Source organism: Paralichthys olivaceus, chromosome 5 (genome assembly GCF_024713975.1).
Source record: "Paralichthys olivaceus isolate ysfri-2021 chromosome 5, ASM2471397v2, whole genome shotgun sequence".
Lineage (NCBI taxonomy): Eukaryota > Metazoa > Chordata > Actinopteri > Pleuronectiformes > Paralichthyidae > Paralichthys > Paralichthys olivaceus.
The window spans coordinates 574673-590832 of NC_091097.1; the positions used below are offsets into that span (position 1 = coordinate 574673).

General features: G+C 42.7%; 3 protein-coding genes across 4 annotated transcripts; 2 read left to right on the plus strand and 1 right to left on the minus strand.

Annotated features, from left to right (window-relative positions):
- Positions 1-284: 284 nt before the first annotated feature.
- Positions 285-1915, minus strand: nupr1b (nuclear protein 1b). Its single transcript, XM_020109522.2, has 3 exons — positions 1624-1915; positions 1330-1465; positions 285-624 (listed from the first exon to the last, which is right to left on the minus strand). The coding sequence occupies exons 1-2, from the start codon at positions 1898-1900 to the stop codon at positions 1338-1340; spliced, it is 405 nt and encodes a 134-aa protein (XP_019965081.2). The 5' UTR covers positions 1901-1915; the 3' UTR covers positions 285-624; positions 1330-1337.
- Positions 1916-6088: 4173 nt separating this feature from the next.
- On the plus strand, positions 6089-10400 carry sgf29 (SAGA complex associated factor 29). Of its 2 annotated transcripts, none has more exons than XM_020109520.2 (10): positions 6089-6235; positions 6923-6998; positions 7082-7157; positions 7295-7367; positions 7613-7677; positions 7757-7886; positions 7982-8128; positions 8218-8253; positions 8755-8917; positions 9288-10400. In XM_020109520.2, exons 2-10 carry the CDS (start codon positions 6933-6935, stop codon positions 9402-9404), a joined length of 873 nt encoding a protein of 290 aa, XP_019965079.1. In that variant the 5' UTR covers positions 6089-6235; positions 6923-6932; the 3' UTR covers positions 9405-10400. The 2 variants fall into 2 exon arrangements, with proteins under 2 accessions (XP_019965079.1, XP_019965080.1); XM_020109521.2 differs by having other exon boundaries at positions 6128-6235; positions 6907-6998.
- Positions 10401-10891: 491 nt separating this feature from the next.
- On the plus strand, positions 10892-15723 carry nfatc2ip (nuclear factor of activated T cells 2 interacting protein). Its single transcript, XM_069525522.1, has 9 exons — positions 10892-11038; positions 13247-13345; positions 13416-13476; positions 13572-13692; positions 13916-13996; positions 14404-14644; positions 14766-14910; positions 15178-15296; positions 15386-15723. Exons 1-9 carry the CDS (start codon positions 11027-11029, stop codon positions 15545-15547), a joined length of 1041 nt encoding a protein of 346 aa, XP_069381623.1. The 5' UTR covers positions 10892-11026; the 3' UTR covers positions 15548-15723.
- Positions 15724-16160: the final 437 nt, after the last annotated feature.

Sequence of the window (16160 nt, forward strand, 5' to 3'; positions counted from 1 at the left end):
CACCTGCTGGTGGGTCCACACATCACACCTTCAGGCCTGAGAGGGAACATTTTTAATCTTCACTCTAAATTAAAATAAAACTGATGAAGTCATCGTTTGAACCGGGAGACATCTGCTTCAGATTCAACCGCTGAAGTCCTGAGGGCTGAACGTTCGACTCCTTCACTCACAAGGTCACAGGTTCGAGTCCCTGGTTTATTTACACTGAGCTCTTGAATTCTGGTTCATGGAAACGAAGCCTCGTGAAAATAAACCAACAAGAGAAAATCAAATATGAAGTCAAGTCACTTCAAATGTTTTAATAGAAAAAATGACTTTTTAAAAAATCAATGAACACATTGAAATCACCAAACCCCCACCACCACAATCACAGTGCACGGTCCACGTGCACGCCACCACAGGTGAGTGCTTTCCAACACCTTCAGGCCGAGAAGCCGCGGTGTCCGCTGGGTAAAAGGATCTCTGCAGCTGGAACATCTGGATGTGTGGGCTCCTCTTCAAGCCAGGTACAACCCCCCCCCCCACATCGGTGCTCAAACACGCTCCTGCCGTCCACACGTCTCGTTCTGTCGCCAAGGAGGCCATGGTCAGTGGTCAGTGTCCGGGAGAAACAGTCCGAGGTCCCTGAAGAACAAAATCACACGTCAGAGGATTTAGGTGAAAATATATATTTTTTTATTCTCTTGGATTTTTGTGGGAAAAAAAAGAGAAAATATTGATTCCACGTTATTTTAAACTCAATGTAAATAAAACATAAAAGAAGAAAATTGAATCAAACAAAACATCTCAGAGAATCTTTATTTCAAATCTTTAACTTGTTCAAACTGACGTCATCCACTGGCTTCAACATTCTGAGGTTTCTATTAATCTGTTCATTTCTATTAATTAGAAATTCTCTGAAGTTCCATGTGTCAGAATTCTGTCACTTTAACGATAAAATCTACTTTATCACTAAACACAAAGTGACTCTCTGCAGCTCAGCGCCCACGTGTGTTCAGTGGAGGAAGTGCAGGAGAAACTTTCTTTAAAAAGGGAAAAGTTCCACTTGGTGAGTTTGTCTTTATTATTATTCTCTCTTCAAATTATTGACTATTTGTGATTTCATGTGTTTTTTTTATTGGTGCTGAAGGTTCAACAAACATTTAAACCTTTTAAATCCTGACAACAAAAGAAATAAGTTGATTTAAAAGTTCAAAATAAAAATGTGACACTTTGAATTCTCTCTGGTCTCTACACACGTGAACACATGATTCTCTCTGGTCTCTACACACGTGAACACATGATTCTCTCTGGTCTCTACACATGTGAACACATGATGACCTGTCTCACCTCACTGTTCACTCTTTAGTTTTCTTCTCACTGTTCTGAAGCTTCTCTACGATCTTCCTCTCGTGTCCTGCAGGGTTTGGTCTGTTGGTGTTGTCACTGGCCTCCTTCTTTGTTCTGCCTTTACGAGTCGAACCCTCTGCAACACAAACACACACACATCATGAAACACACACATCATGAAACACACACATCATGAAACACACACATCATGAAACACACACATCATTAGACAGTTTATCAGAAGGATTCCGACTCAGACGTCCTGTGACGCAGGAGAAACACCAGTTTCCTCACCTGAGTATTTATCGCTCAGATTGTAATATTCATATTCATCATAATACTCGTCTTCAAAGCTGGAGGGTTTCAGGTTCTTCACGTCCACGTGACTCATGTTGGTCTGAGACGATGAACTCAGTTTGATAAGAGCTGCAGAAAACTTCTTCTTCTTCTTCTTCTTCTTCTTCTTCTTTTTTCCGAGCAGGAAAACAACAGGATCTATTTTCTGCTCTGTTCTCTGAGTCTTTATAACGGGAACATTCAGCTCCTCCTCCACACTCACTCCTCCTTTCATAAACACTCATAAGTTCCTCTTCTCCTCTTTTTCCTCCTCCTCTTTTTCCTCCTCCTCTTTTTCTTCCTCCTCTCTTTCCTCCTCCCCTTTTTTCATGCTGTAAGTGTTGCATCAGCTCTGAGAGGAATTTTTTCCAAATCTGTGATTGATCATTAAAATCTGGACGTTTCGGACGTGTTGTATTTGTTGTTTGTTTTTTTTTGGCGGGGGGGGGGGGGAATCTGTGAAACTTGTTTTTTTGTTCGTTTCATAATTTTAGTTTTTTTTTGTCACTGAAAAACATTTACTCTTTTATTTTTCCTTTTTTAAGCATCGCAGTGTTTGTTGATGTAATACTAATTTCAGCCACAAGAGGCTGCCCCAGTTTAAAGTTGTTCATGTTGTCTTGCAGCTGATTTTTATAAACAACGTAGAAAACTTAGTCAGAAACACGAGGAGGAATTTATTTATCGACATATATTTGATAATTCTACAGGATGTAAATGCTTTTTCATTTGTTATCGTGGACGTTTGAAACTTAACAAACATATAAAATGTCACATGACGTCAGTGACCTCTGACCTCAGCTGGAGGTTTGATGAATTTATAAAACACGTCGGATTAGTTGACGGACTTTGGTTCATGTGTTTGACCTTCATTTAAAATCTGCTCTGTTTGTCTTTCTTTATCAGCAGCTGCAGATTTCACAGTGTGTGTGTGTGTGTGTGTGTGTGTGTGTGTGTGTGTGTGTGTGTCTGTGTGTGTGTGTGTGTGTGTGTGTGTGTGTGTGTGTGTGTCTGTGTGTGTGTGTGTGTGTGTGTGTGTGTGTGTGTGTCTGTGTGTGTGTGTGTGTGTGTGTGTGTGTCTCTTTGTGTGTGTGTCTGTGTGTCTGTGTGTGTCTGTGTGTGTGTGTCTGTGTGTGTGTGTGTGTGTGTGTCTGTGTGTGTGTGTGTCTGTGTCTGTGTGTGTGTGTGTGTGTCTGTGTCTGTGTGTGTGTGTGTGTGTGTGTGATTCACTTGTAAAACAAACTTTGGACTGAACTTATCAAAGAACAAGAGTCAAAGCGGTCGTTTGATGAAACGTCGACTCGTAAACTCAAACTACAATATTACAACAAATACAATTTTAGGTTTGGTCTTTTTAACTTCAGTCTGTGCAGCAGCGCCTCCTTGTGGCCTCAGGGACATTCTTTAATGAGAGTTGAGTGATCTGATTAGATTTTGTTCTGACGGACATTTTTCCATGAGTCTTGAAACCGATTCTGTGTCAGTCACTGATCAGATGATGAGAATGTAGAGTGGCCTCCTCACTCCTGTGTTATAATAATAAGAATAATGACTTTAACATTATAAATGATTGAGATGTAATTAACCCTCAGAGCCTCCAACCACCAGGATCTTCTCCTCCTCTCTCACTTCTCTTCTCCTCCTTTATGTCTTTAACCTCCTCATGAAACAAAAACTCATCCACATAATTAAACAGGAACATTAATGCAAATTATTCAAGCTGCAGGTTCAGAGACAAATTATCACAAGTTGCACAAAATCAGACAGAAACCATCTTTGATAAAGAATTATGTATCACCTGCTAACATGGAGGAGGTGGGGTTTATGACTTACACTGCAGCCAGACACCAGGGGGCGATAGAGATGATTCGGCGTCACTTCTGGGAGCTGGCGTGTTGTCAATGTTTATTTAATTTATTTTCAGATTTATGTTCTGAAAATGTAAATGAGAAGATTTTAAATATAAAAGTTCATTTTCACTGACGTTGAGAGTCAGGGAGCTGCAGCACCTCCTACTGGTGAGTGGCAGCAACTGCAAAGCAAATCAGTTTTATGAAATCAATAAGAGGAACTTTCATTTAACTTCTCACAATAATCAAGCAGCAAAGTAGGAGCAGCATTTTCAGATTTCATTTTATTTTGTATTAAAACATTCAGAGTATTTTCTGCCTGTTTGATGCGTAAACGTGACGAAGACGACGAGAACGAACTTTAGTCTCTGACTCGTCTCAGCTCAGAGTCACCACACCTTCTTTACCTTCTGTCTTTTCCCTTATTCTGGGTTTAACTCTTTCATAAGGTTCAGCAGGAGCTTCTGTCGCTCTGGTTTCAGGAGCTTGTGTCGCTCTGGTTTCAGGAGCTCGCGTCGCTCTGGTTTCAGGAGCTCGTGTCGCTCTGGTTTCAGGAGCTTGTGTCGCTCTGGTTTCAGGAGCTTCTGTCGCTCTGGTTTCATTAGCTTGTGTCGCTCTGGTTTCAGGAGCTTGTGTCGCTCTGGTCTCAGGAGCTTGTGTCGCTCTGGTTTCAGGAGCTTGTGTCGCTCTGGTTTCATGAGCTTGTGTCGCTCTGGTTTCAGGAGTTCGTGTTGCTCTGGTTTCAGGAGCTTCTGTCGCTCTGGTTTCAGGAGCTTGTGTCGCTCTGGTTTCAGGAGCTTGTGTCGCTCTGGTTTCAGGAGTTTGTGTCGCTCTGGTTTCATGAGCTCGTGTTGCTCTGGTTTCATGAGCTCGTGTCGCTCTGGTTTCAGGAGCTTCTGTCGCTCTGGTTTCAGGAGCTTCTGTCGCTCTGGTTTCAGGAGCTTCTGTCGCTCTGGTTTCAGGAGTTCGTGTCACTCTGGTTTCAGGAGCTCGTGTCGCTCTGGTTTCAGGAGCTTGTGTCGCTCTGGTTTCAGGAGCTCGTGTCGCTCTGGTTTCAGGAGCTCATGTCGCTCTGGTCTCAGGAGCTTGTGTCGCTCTGGTTTCATGAGCTTGTGTCGCTCTGGTTTCAGGAGCTTGTGTCGCTCTGGTTTCAGGAGTTCGTGTTGCTCTGGTTTCAGGAGCTTCTGTCGCTCTGGTTTCAGGAGCTTGTGTCGCTCTGGTTTCAGGAGCTTGTGTCGCTCTGGTTTCAGGAGTTCGTGTCGCTCTGGTTTCATGAGCTCGTGTCGCTCTGGTTTCAGGAGCTTCTGTCGCTCTGGTTTCAGGAGCTTCTGTCGCTCTGGTTTCAGGAGCTTCTGTCGCTCTGGTTTCAGGAGTTCGTGTCGCTCTGGTTTCAGGAGCTCGTGTCGCTCTGGTTTCAGGAGCTCGTGTCGCTCTGGTTTCCTCTGAATGTCTCACATCCTGTTTTCTTAACAGCTCAGTAAATATTTGCAGAAATATGAGGTGACCTGTCTGAGCTGTTACACTGTGTGCTCTCTGTTCACACAGACAGACACACACACACAATTACACACACACACACACACACACACAATTACACACACACACACACACACACACACACACACACACGTTTTAGGCGTGAAACGTGCTCATTGAACACATGGCACCGTTAGCAGGTAACCAGGTCACAGATAAGACGTCAGCTTCATGGCCTCATTTTACTGTTTGTTCACACACACACACAGACACACACAGACACACACACACACACACAGACACACATACACAGACACACACACACACACACACACACACACACTGGAATAAAACTGTCTGTGAATATTAATCCAGAAGATTAATTAAACAAAGTCAAGTGAGAAGCAACATCATATTAACAGGAAGTGAGGAAATAATGAAAATGAGAAAACACAACAGGCAGGAAACAAAGTGAATATAAGAACGCACAGATGTGAAGTACTTAGTATGAAGTACTTAGTATGAAGTACCTAGTATGAAGTACTTAGTATGAAGTACTTAGTATGAAGTACCTAGTATGAAGTACCTAGTATGAAGTACTTAGTATGAAGTACCTAGTATGAAGTACTTAGTATGAAGTACTTAGTATGAAGTACCTAGTATGAAGTACTTAGTATGAAGTACTTAGTATGAAGTACCTAGTATGAAGTACCTAGTATGAAGTACTTAGTATGAAGTACTTAGTATGAAGTACCTAGTATGAAGTACCTAGTATGAAGTACTTAGTATGAAGTACTTAGTATGAAGTACCTAGTATGAAGTACTTAGTATGAAGTACTTAGTATGAAGTACCTAGTATGAAGTACCTAGTATTAAGTACTTAGTATGAAGTACCTAGTATGAAGTACTTAGTATGAAGTACCTAGTATGAAGTACTTATTATGAAGTACCTAGTATGAAGTACCTAGTATTAAGTACTTAGTATGAAGTACCTAGTATGAAGTACTTAGTATGAAGTACTTAGTATGAAGTACCTAGTATGAAGTACTTTAATACTAAATATTAAATATTTAGTATTTAAACCTGTGGCTCCACGTGTACCAGACCTGCGGTTCCACTCTCCTCCAGCTGGGGCGGTGTTGATCTTGGAGCTGCTTCACGGACTGCAGCTAGCACGAAGAAGAAGAAGAAGGAGCTAACCCGTGCAGCTAACAGTTCTTCAGTAAACAAACAAAAGATTCACAGTAAGAAACTGAACTTTTGTTTCACATGAAAACACGAAGAAGCTCCAATGAAGCGGATCCTCGACTCGGAGCCACGAGCTCAAGCCAAGTTTAGAGAATAACAACCAGGCGAATGTTGGCGACGCTGCTAACTCAGCTAACGAGCAGCCCAGTGGCTACAATGATATAAATGTACAGTTAGCATTGAAGCTAACGTTATAAACCTGTTAGTTTACAGTGTAAATGTACAGCTAGCATTGAAGCTAACGTTATAAACCTGTTTGTTTACAGTGTAAATGTACAGTTAGCATAGAAGCTAACGTTATAAACCTGTTTGTTTTATCTCGATCTGAGACGTTTTCACCAAACTTCTTTCAGAAATCTGTTAATTCAGAGCAACGAGCTGTTTCCCTGGAATCTTTGATTTAAATAGTATAATAACACTGATTAGGTAATTTAGTAGTTCGGCAGTTTCAACACTAAAGAACATTAATAATAATCAGTAATTAACCAATAAGTTCCTCAGAAACAACAGAAAAGATCAAACTGAGTAAATGAGATGAATCCTCTCGAGTCTAAGAGCAAAAAGTTTTCTGTGTCATTCTGCTCTTTTTTATTATTTTGACTTTAACGCTCAGGAAATGTTGATATGTCTTCAATCCTCTGGTCTCAAGCTGAACTCTCAGTGTCAGTTGGTTTGTTTGTCAGAATCTCGGACATGTCAGCTGATACCAAGATTGCCGAGCTGCTGACGGAGCTCCATCAGCTCATCAAACAGACTCAGGTGAGGGTGGAGTTAAGTCAAGTCTTCACCTGGACATAGACTCATCAGTTAAACTGAACCAGGTCCAAACATTCTGTTTTCAGGAGGAAAGATCCCGGAGCGAACACAATCTACTCAACATTCAGAAGACACATGAGAGGATGCAGACTGAGAACAAAAGTCAGTCACTTCCCTGTTTCCATCCTCAGACTCTCGATCCTCACACCTTAATATTCTGCTGTTTTCTTACATCATCAGCTTTTTCTAGCTGTGTCTCTGTTGACTCCAAACTTATTCCAGCATTTTGTCTTCCTCAGCTTCTCCGTACTACAGGACCAAGCTGAGGGGACTGTACACCACGGCTAAAGCAGATGCCGAGGCCGAGTGCAGGTGAGCGACCAGGCTGAGGCTCCACCCACACTGTTTGAAAACATCGCTTTATGTGTGAATGAAGTCAAATCATGTAGTTTACAGCCCAAACATGTTTTAAACTAAAACAGATTCATGTGCATGAGGTTCTTTAACTCTGATGCTTCTGTTTAATCTCTTGAGTTCTAACCCATCATTCATAATTTCATAGTTTTCTCAAGGCTGCAGAGCGTAAAAAAAATCCATGTGTGTTCACCCCCCCACAGCATCCTGCGTCACGCTCTCGATAAAATCGCAGAAATCAAGTCGTTGTTGGAGGAGAGGAGGATTGGTATGAACACATACATCACACTCTTGCTTGATTTCTGCCATTTTATGTTTTTTAATTTCATTTCTGAATTGTCAAACAGCTGCTAAGATGGCCGGAGTTTACAGTGACAGCGACCCTCCCAGGAAGACGATGAGGCGCGGGGTCCTGATGACGCTCCTCCAGCAGTCGGCCATGACGCTCCCTCTGTGGATCGGAAAGCCGGGAGAGAGGTAACTCACTCACTCACTCACCAACTAAAACCAGAAACACTAAATTAACAGCACAAAAGTTTGCGTGACTCAGAAAGTTCTTCCTGTTCTTTCAGCCCGCCCCCTCTGTGCGGGGCGACTCCCGCCAGCAGCGACTACGTGGCCAAACAGGGCGACAAAGTGGCAGCGAGGGTGAAAGCCGTGGACGGAGACGAGCAGTGGATCCTGGCTGAGGTCGTCAGCTACAACCACTCCACCAACAAGTGAGAGCGCCGCACGCTTCCAAAGCATCTTAACGTTATATCAGAGAACAGGATGTGACATCACAGCTCTGAATGTTTTCTTCCTCCAGATACGAAGTGGACGACATTGATGAGGAAGGAAAAGAGTGAGTCACAGCTTCACATTCACGATGTCTCACTAAAGTATTTATTCATTTATTTATTTTACACATAATAAATAAGCAACAAAAAACAAAGATAAGGAAATCCATTCTGAAGAGGAAGTTACAAACTTCTCTCACTTGTTTTTGACTGTGACACAAATACGTCAGCTTCATTAATTATTGTTTCATTGTCATTTTCTCTCATTTTTCTTGTTTGATACTTTTTCTCTTCTCTTTTAATTGATCACTTTGATTATTGATCATAAACCCTTGATTGGCTGTGATTTCACTCATGCATTTAAATCCATTAGAACATTTCTCTCTGTCACGACTGTGTCGTTACTGGTCAGAAACAAACATGAACTCATGATTGTTATCGATGTTTTCACACTCGACCTCTGTTGTGTAGTTAGTGTTTCTCACGTGAAGAGGCAGCAGCTCTCAGTCTGTTCATGATGACATGAGTAAAGGTTGTGATGAGCTGCTCTGTGTTTGTGTGATCAGGAGACACACTCTGAGCAGACGGCGGATCATCCCTCTGCCTCAGTGGAAAGCAAACCCAGAGACGGACCCTGAGGCCCTGTTCAGCAAGGACCAGCTGGTGTTGGCCCTCTACCCACAGACCACCTGCTTCTACCGGGCCCTCATCCACACCCCACCACACAGGGTGAGACGCACAGCTCAGCAGCCTTTTTACACACAGACTGCAAATAACGATGATAACACAAAATCATATGTGAAAAACTACAAAATGGTCGCATTTCAAATAATTAATGCGAGTTTAAGAAATATTTCGTTCATATTTATAAATTTAGAATCTCTAAGATTCGTTCAGAGAGAGAACGTTCAGCCACAAGCGTCTGATTCAACTAACCAGTAACAGTGTTGTATATGTAAATATATTAATGTTCCTGCCTTGATCATTTCAAACTAATAAATAACCTCCAGTCAGTCTGTAGATGATCTGAGGAGCTGTAAGAATGAATGTCTTCCTGTTTGTGATCTCTGTGTGTGTGTGTGTGTGTGTGTGTCGACAGCCTCAGGACGACTACTCCGTGCTGTTCGAGGACACGTCGTACGCTGACGGTTACTCCCCCCCTCTGAACGTGGCTCAGCGATACGTGGTCGCCTGCAAAGAGAACAAGAAGAAGTGACGGGTGTCTGGCTCTGAGCAGACTGACGCATGAACACACCGACGAAGCCTGTTTGATCGTTTAGTTAGACATGATTCAGTTTTTATAAGAGACGATGTTCAGAGCAGCTTCTGGAAGATTAGTCAAGAATCAAATAAAAAACATTTGGTGCTGAAGCGGGAGAGTTTGTGTCTCGAGTGAAAAAATCCCAGAACAGACGTTTTTAAATGAGACTGTAGCTGTTCTCAGACCTGTGGGTAGAATCCAGAGACTCGTCTCCAGAGACTCGTCTCCAGAGACTCGTCTCCAGAGACTCGTCTCCAGAGACTCGTCTCCAGAGTTCATGTTTCACAGCTGAACAACTCAGCAGCAGGTTTTCTGCTCAGACTCGTTCAGCATCAGATCCTCCTCGGTCTTCAGGTGAGAGGTGGAGCAGACAGACAGGAAGTGATCATGTGATCATGTTTACATCACCTGACACCGTTGTCAGCTCTCATCACCACAAACTGTCTTCACGTCTTCGTCTGTGTCTTCTACGTGTGTGTCAGCACTTTGTCACCCGAGACATTTGTTTGTGTTTCTTCATGTTTGCATCACTCCCAGTGAATCAGTGGAGGACTCTGCTGTGTCCTCACATCAGATTCTGGATTTCTACGTCTGTAGAGACTGTGGAGCCTCTCACTCGGACATTTGTGTTCACACACGATCGTCCTCTGGAAAAAATATGATGGAACTTTGGAGCTTATTTGGCACCGGACTCACAGAAGAAGTGAAATTAACCGTGGGGACCTGAACGCCTCTTTAGCTGTGATGAAGTGAATTAGATTCAAATGAATTCTGGACGATGGTGAAACAAAAAAAAATATAATTGTAAAACATTGTTTTCTTATGGCCATGATGTTTATGAAATCTTTTGTTTGATAAACATGAGAATATTCTGCATTTTCTTTATGTTTGGACTGAAACACCTCGGCTCATTTCGTTTCCAAAAAGTAAAGTCAGACATTTTCACGCTGATCTTTGTTTTTGTTGCTTCTCTTCTGTCAGAGATCATCTGTTCCTCAAGTGTTTATTTTCACTGACTCATGTTTTAACAGAAATCATTTCTTGCTTTGTGTTGTTGTTCACTACACACACACACACACACACAGACACAGACACACTGGAATAAAACTTTCTGTGACTATTAATCCAGAAGATTAATTAAACAAAGTCAAGTGAGAAGCAACATCATATTAACAGGAAGTGAGGAAATAATGAAAATGAGAAAACACAACAGGCAGGAAACAAAGTGAATATAAGAAAAATCTGAAAAGAAGATAAAAAATATAAAATACCAATAAAAAGAAAAGACAACATATGAAAATACCAAAAAAGAAACTTTAGATAAGATGAGAAAATAAAATAAAAATAGTAAAAAAAAAGAACTGGATACTAAATGGAACATTCAGAGAAAGTTTATCTGTAGAATAGTCAAAACTATATGAATAGAAATGTTAAAGTCTGTTCAGGGAGGTGCAGGAATAAGATCTCACTGTGGGTGATGACGTTACCGACACTGACGCGGACCCTGAACACAACACTACTCATGATGTCCCACTGTCCCTGAAGGCGTCAAACAAAACGCGGGTAGAGGAGTCAACATGGCGGATCCGGTGAGTTTCCAACTTTTCCGTTGTTTTTACCGTTAACCGAGACTTAACGGAGGAGTGACGTCATCAACGAGGATCGTAATGATGTTTCAATTAACGCGGGCGAACAGAGAAACGTGAGAAGTCACGTGAGGCCGCGGAGACAGTTTAAAAGTGCAGGTTAGCTTAGCGTTAGCATGAGAACAGTTGGTTTTCAAAATAAAGGCTTCTGCGTCGTTAGGGTTCAACTGTCTTCAACTGTCTTCATCTGCTTCAACTGTCTTCATCTGTCTTCAACTGTCTTCAACTGTCTTCATCTGTCTTCATCTGTCTTCATCTGTCTTCAACTGTCTTCATCTGTCTTCAACTGTCTTCATCTGTCTTCAACTGTCTTCATCTGCTTCAACTGTCTTCATCTGTCTTCATCTGCTTCAACTGTCTTCATCTGTCTTCAACTGTCTTCATCTGTCTTCAACTGTCTTCAACTGTCTTCATCTGTCTTCATCTGCTTCATCTGTCTTCATCTGTCTTCATCTGTCTTCAACTGTCTTCATCTGTCTTCAACTGTCTTCATCTGTCTTCAACTGTCTTCATCTGTCTTCATCTGTCTTCAACTGTCTTCATCTGTCTTCATCTGTCTTCAACTGTCTTCATCTGTCTTCAACTGTCTTCAACTGTCTTCATCTGTCTTCATCTGCTTCATCTGTCTTCAACTGTCTTCATCTGTCTTCAACTGTCTTCATCTGTCTTCAACTGTCTTCATCTGTCTTCATCTGTCTTCAACTGTCTTCATCTGTCTTCAACTGTCTTCATCTGTCTTCAACTGTCTTCATCTGCTTCAACTGTCTTCATCTGTCTTCAACTGTCTTCATCTGTCTTCAACTGTCTTCAACTGTCTTCATCTGCTTCAACTGTCTTCATCTGTCTTCAACTGTCTTCAACTGTCTTCATCTGTCTTCATCTGTCTTCAACTGTCTTCATCTGTCTTCAACTGTCTTCATCTGCTTCATCTGTCTTCATCTGTCTTCAACTGTCTTCATCTGTCTTCATCTGTCTTCAACTGTCTTCATCTGTCTTCATCTGTCTTCATCTGCTTCATCTGTCTTCATCTGCTTCATCTGTCTTCAACTGTCTTCAACTGTCTTCAACTGTCTTCATCTGTCTTCATCTGCTTCAACTGTCTTCATCTGCTTCATCTGTCTTCAACCGTCTTCAACCGTCTTCATCTGTCTTCATCTGTCTTCAACTGTCTTCAACTGTCTTCATCTGTCTTCAACTGTCTTCAACTGTCTTCAACTGTCTTCATCTGTCTTCAACTGTCTTCATCTGTCTTCATCTGCTTCAACTGTCTTCATCTGCTTCATCTGTCTTCATCTGTCTTCAACTGTCTTCAACTGTCTTCATCTGTCTTCAACTTTAACTCTGAATGGACAAGAAGACAAACTCTGACCCAGGTGACCACCCGTTAATTAACGTTCACTGAAAAGTATCTGCAGAAATAAAGTTCACGTTGAAACTGTTTCACAAAGGCTGAAAACAAAGATGGCCGACTTGGAAGCTACCAAACGCAAAGCCAAAAAAGGCTTGATCGCCCCCTGGAGTCTGGCTGCAGTATAAGTCATCACCTCCTCCTCCTCCGTGTTAGCAGATGGGGCATGAACCAAACTCAAAGGAGACGTTAAATAAATGTTTGTCAAAGATGTTTCTGTCGTTTCAGCTCGTTCTTCTCTCTGATGTTAGTTCAAGTGTTTCTGATCAGTTTGGTTTAATTATTATTAATGAAAACAGGCGGAGACGTCATGATTGACAGCTGACTTCTGATTGACAGCTGACACTGACTTCTGATTGACAGCTGACTTCTGATTGACAGCTGACACTCTTTGGTAGAGTGTGGATCGACATCACTGCTCCTCACTAAGCACTTTAGTTTAAAATGATGTTGGGGATGTGCTCTGTCTCGTGATTGTTTACACTGCTCGTGTAATCAGGTTTGAGACAGAACGTCTGTGATCACTTCTGGACAGACAGATGGCAGCGTCCATGTCCAAGATATTCTGGCTTCATTTCTGATAAACGAAGGAAGCTGAGACACGTCGTCCATCTGTATTTACAGTCGGACCACAACAACCTGTGGTGGCCTTCGGATAAGATAGAAAGTCTAGAGCCAGTGTTTAGTCTCCTGGATTAAAGCAGATGTTGTGTCTCACCTCAGCTTCTCTTCACGATTTAAAGGTGTCTGACCCTGAGGTGCAGGTTGTAAAGCCGCCGCCCAAACGCAGACGCATCCTCGACCCCTCAGCAATTGTCCCGGTGCCAGTGTACTCCAACAAGGTGAAGCACCACGCTCAGCTGAAGCACATTGTCTGACCGTGTCCCTGTCACTGAGTGCTTCTGTTTCCAGGTGAGCAGCAGTCTGCAGCTGAAGCCAATGGATCCCGTGTTCACTAAAAAGAACACCACAGGTATCAACTGAATTCTTGATGGTGCTGTATTTGTAAGAACAATGTAAATCCACGATGGAACTCAGTGGCAGCTGATTGTTCCTGTTTGTGACCAGAGAACGTTTCAGACGACAGTTTGTGGTCATCTCGAGAAACAAACGCAGTTGCCATCGCCCTCAGCGACTCGGAGGAGGAGGAAGCAGAACATGTGGAGAACAAAGCAGAACATGGTGGACTGTAAGTGCTGCAGCTCAGAGAACCATGATGAAGTTATTTATTATATCTTGTGTAGAAGAAGCTGCGACACATCAGAGTGTCTTCAAGTTACCGCCCACTCCCTTCATCCCAGACCAGAATGTCCTCACATTAAAATGAAGCAGTGGGATGGAAGTCCCACCGGAACTGTCAGAGTTTAAAAACTGAGTTTGTTTGCTTTGTCTTCTCACACATGTCCTGTCAGAGACACTGCTCGCTCTCCGTCTCCTCCACCCCCCCAGAGTCTGGTCCAGAAACAGTCCAGTCAGGTCAAAAAGAAGATCAGGTGAGTCCGGAGTCTGTGGAGTCTGCGGAGTCTGTCACACCTCCTGGTTTAATAATAATCCCACAGCTCACAGAGCAGACACCGAGTCATGAGGTCGGAGGAGCTGCAGAGCTCAGGGCCACGACTGTGTCTTCCACTGAAGGTTCCCAGAAGCCTCAGGTGGTCCACCCAGGTCTGCTCAGTTCACGGTCCGCCCATTACGACGTGCCGAGGTGGATAAATCCATTGAGTCTCAGTTAAACGACTCATTTCCCTACAACTTGTATCTGTTGTATTTGTTCATATATATATATGTTATGTTAAATTTGATTGGTTGTTATATCTGTGGGTTTGACAGAAGCTCTGTTGGAGGTAGTTCTTGTATATTTCAGGTTTTAAAACAGCTTCTGGTGTTTTTTCTCCCTCAGTGAGATTGACAGGAGGCTCAAGGTGGTGAACTCCCTCATGTCTCCAGAGCCACAGACCACGACCAGGTCCAGGCGCCGGCGGGGCCTCCGGTCTCCAGCGTTAGAAGAGGAACAAGATGACGTCGTCATTGTAACGAACCCTGACTCCGGCTCATGGAGTTCATTGTACAGCTCCTCGCTCCACGAGATCTCCCTCAAGATCCGCTGCAGAACAGACATCCACAAGATCCCTGTACTGTCAGTACGTTCACAGAGACGCCGTTCAAACAAACAAATCATAAAAACATTCAAACACAGATCGTAGCATTAGTTGGTGTGGACTGTTTGTCCTCTTTAACAGGCAGTTTGTGTTTTCATGTTAGTCGACACCTTTAAGCAACGTGTTGGCCCAGCTGGCTGCCATCCTTCAGGTCCCGCCCCCTCGCTTGCTGCTGTTGAGGCAGGATGTTGAGCTTCCGATAGAATCCACAGTCGGAGAGATCGGTCTCGGCATCGCAGACATCTTAGGTCAGTAAATTAACTTCTTATCAGCGAATTGTTCTCACAAGCTTATCATTAGATTCTGTTTCTGTCACACGATGATGTTGATAAACGGACTCAAGACAAAGAATGAATACATTTGCCATTTATGCAGAATTTGCATTCGATGTTGTGACGGATATTTAACATCGTTAATAATTGTTATGAAATGTTCTCATGAGAAAGTCTCACTGGGCAGCAAACAAACAAACGATCCAAGTAAATAACTCAAACTTTTCCCCCTTTTCGACGCAGAGTGTGTCGTCATGGCAGAAGAGGAGAAAAGCCAAGAAGCCGTTGTTGGCAGCGACGTCATCACGGTTCGACTGCAGAGCAAAGATCGAGACTCTTTGCAGGAGTTTTCTCTGCACAGGGTTCGTACCTGCTCCTCTTCTCTGTTGTCTGGTTCGTGTCTTCACTGGCAACGAGACTCAAACGAATCGTGTCCTCTTGTTTATTTCAGGACGCACCGCTGAGCTCCGTCTTCTCCCAGTATCTGTCCACGATGTCTGGCAGCGCTCAGAGTAAAGTCCGCTTCCACTTCGACGGCTCCAAAGTGACGCACAGCCAGACGCCAGCCCAGCTGGACATGGAAGATGGAGACATCATCGAAGTTTGGATTTAAGCCTGTAGATTAATTTTGTATCTTCTATTAAATGTAAAACAAATATAAAACCTTTTGCAGTATTTCCTCTGGGATTTTGTAGCAGCGAGGGGCGGCTGTGCAATGTGTTGTTATTTGTGTACCTCACAAACTCGAGTTTGAGTCAACAAATCCAAAATAAAACCGTCAGAACTGGATCAGTCGCTGTTGCAAAATGATCGCAGTGGAAAAGATGGATTTTCTACAGATTTTATGTACGTTTTGTTCAGTGACTTTGTAAAAGTGACTTCAAGCTCCAGTGTGTAAGATTCAGGTGAAAGGATCTACTGGCAGAAATTTAATGTAGAATAATCGTCATGATGTTTTCACTAGTTTGTTTCATCTAAATTGTATTTTTTTTACCCCAGAAAAGATCATTTATATTTAAATACTTTATATTCAAATACTTTATATTTAAATACTTTATATTTACATGGAGGGGACCCTCTCTACGGAGGCCTCCATGTTTTTTACATTAGTCCAGACTGGACAAACTAAAACCTTTGAGTTTTTATGAACTGAAGCGGCCACAGGTTCTTCTTCATGTTTGGAAGGAGAGGGGGAGGGGAGGGGTGTTCAGCTGCAACATGACACT

Excerpts from the sequence above, each read along its gene's own strand:
- nupr1b (XM_020109522.2), bottom strand. The coding sequence starts at position 1,900 with ATGAAAGGAGGAGTGAGTGTGGAGGAGGAGCTGAATGTTCCCGTTATA. Across the intron at positions 1,466-1,623 it reads TCTGAGCGATAAATACTCAG|AGGGTTCGACTCGTAAAGGC; the intron begins GTGAGGAAACTG and ends TTTGTGTTGCAG.
- sgf29 (XM_020109520.2), top strand. The coding sequence starts at position 6,933 with ATGTCAGCTGATACCAAGATTGCCGAGCTGCTGACGGAGCTCCATCAG. Across the intron at positions 6,999-7,081 it reads AGCTCATCAAACAGACTCAG|GAGGAAAGATCCCGGAGCGA; the intron begins GTGAGGGTGGAG and ends TTCTGTTTTCAG. Across the intron at positions 8,254-8,754 it reads ATTGATGAGGAAGGAAAAGA|GAGACACACTCTGAGCAGAC; the intron begins GTGAGTCACAGC and ends TTGTGTGATCAG.
- nfatc2ip (XM_069525522.1), top strand. Across the intron at positions 13,477-13,571 it reads CACTAAAAAGAACACCACAG|AGAACGTTTCAGACGACAGT; the intron begins GTATCAACTGAA and ends GTTTGTGACCAG. Across the intron at positions 13,997-14,403 it reads CAGGTCAAAAAGAAGATCAG|TGAGATTGACAGGAGGCTCA; the intron begins GTGAGTCCGGAG and ends TTTCTCCCTCAG.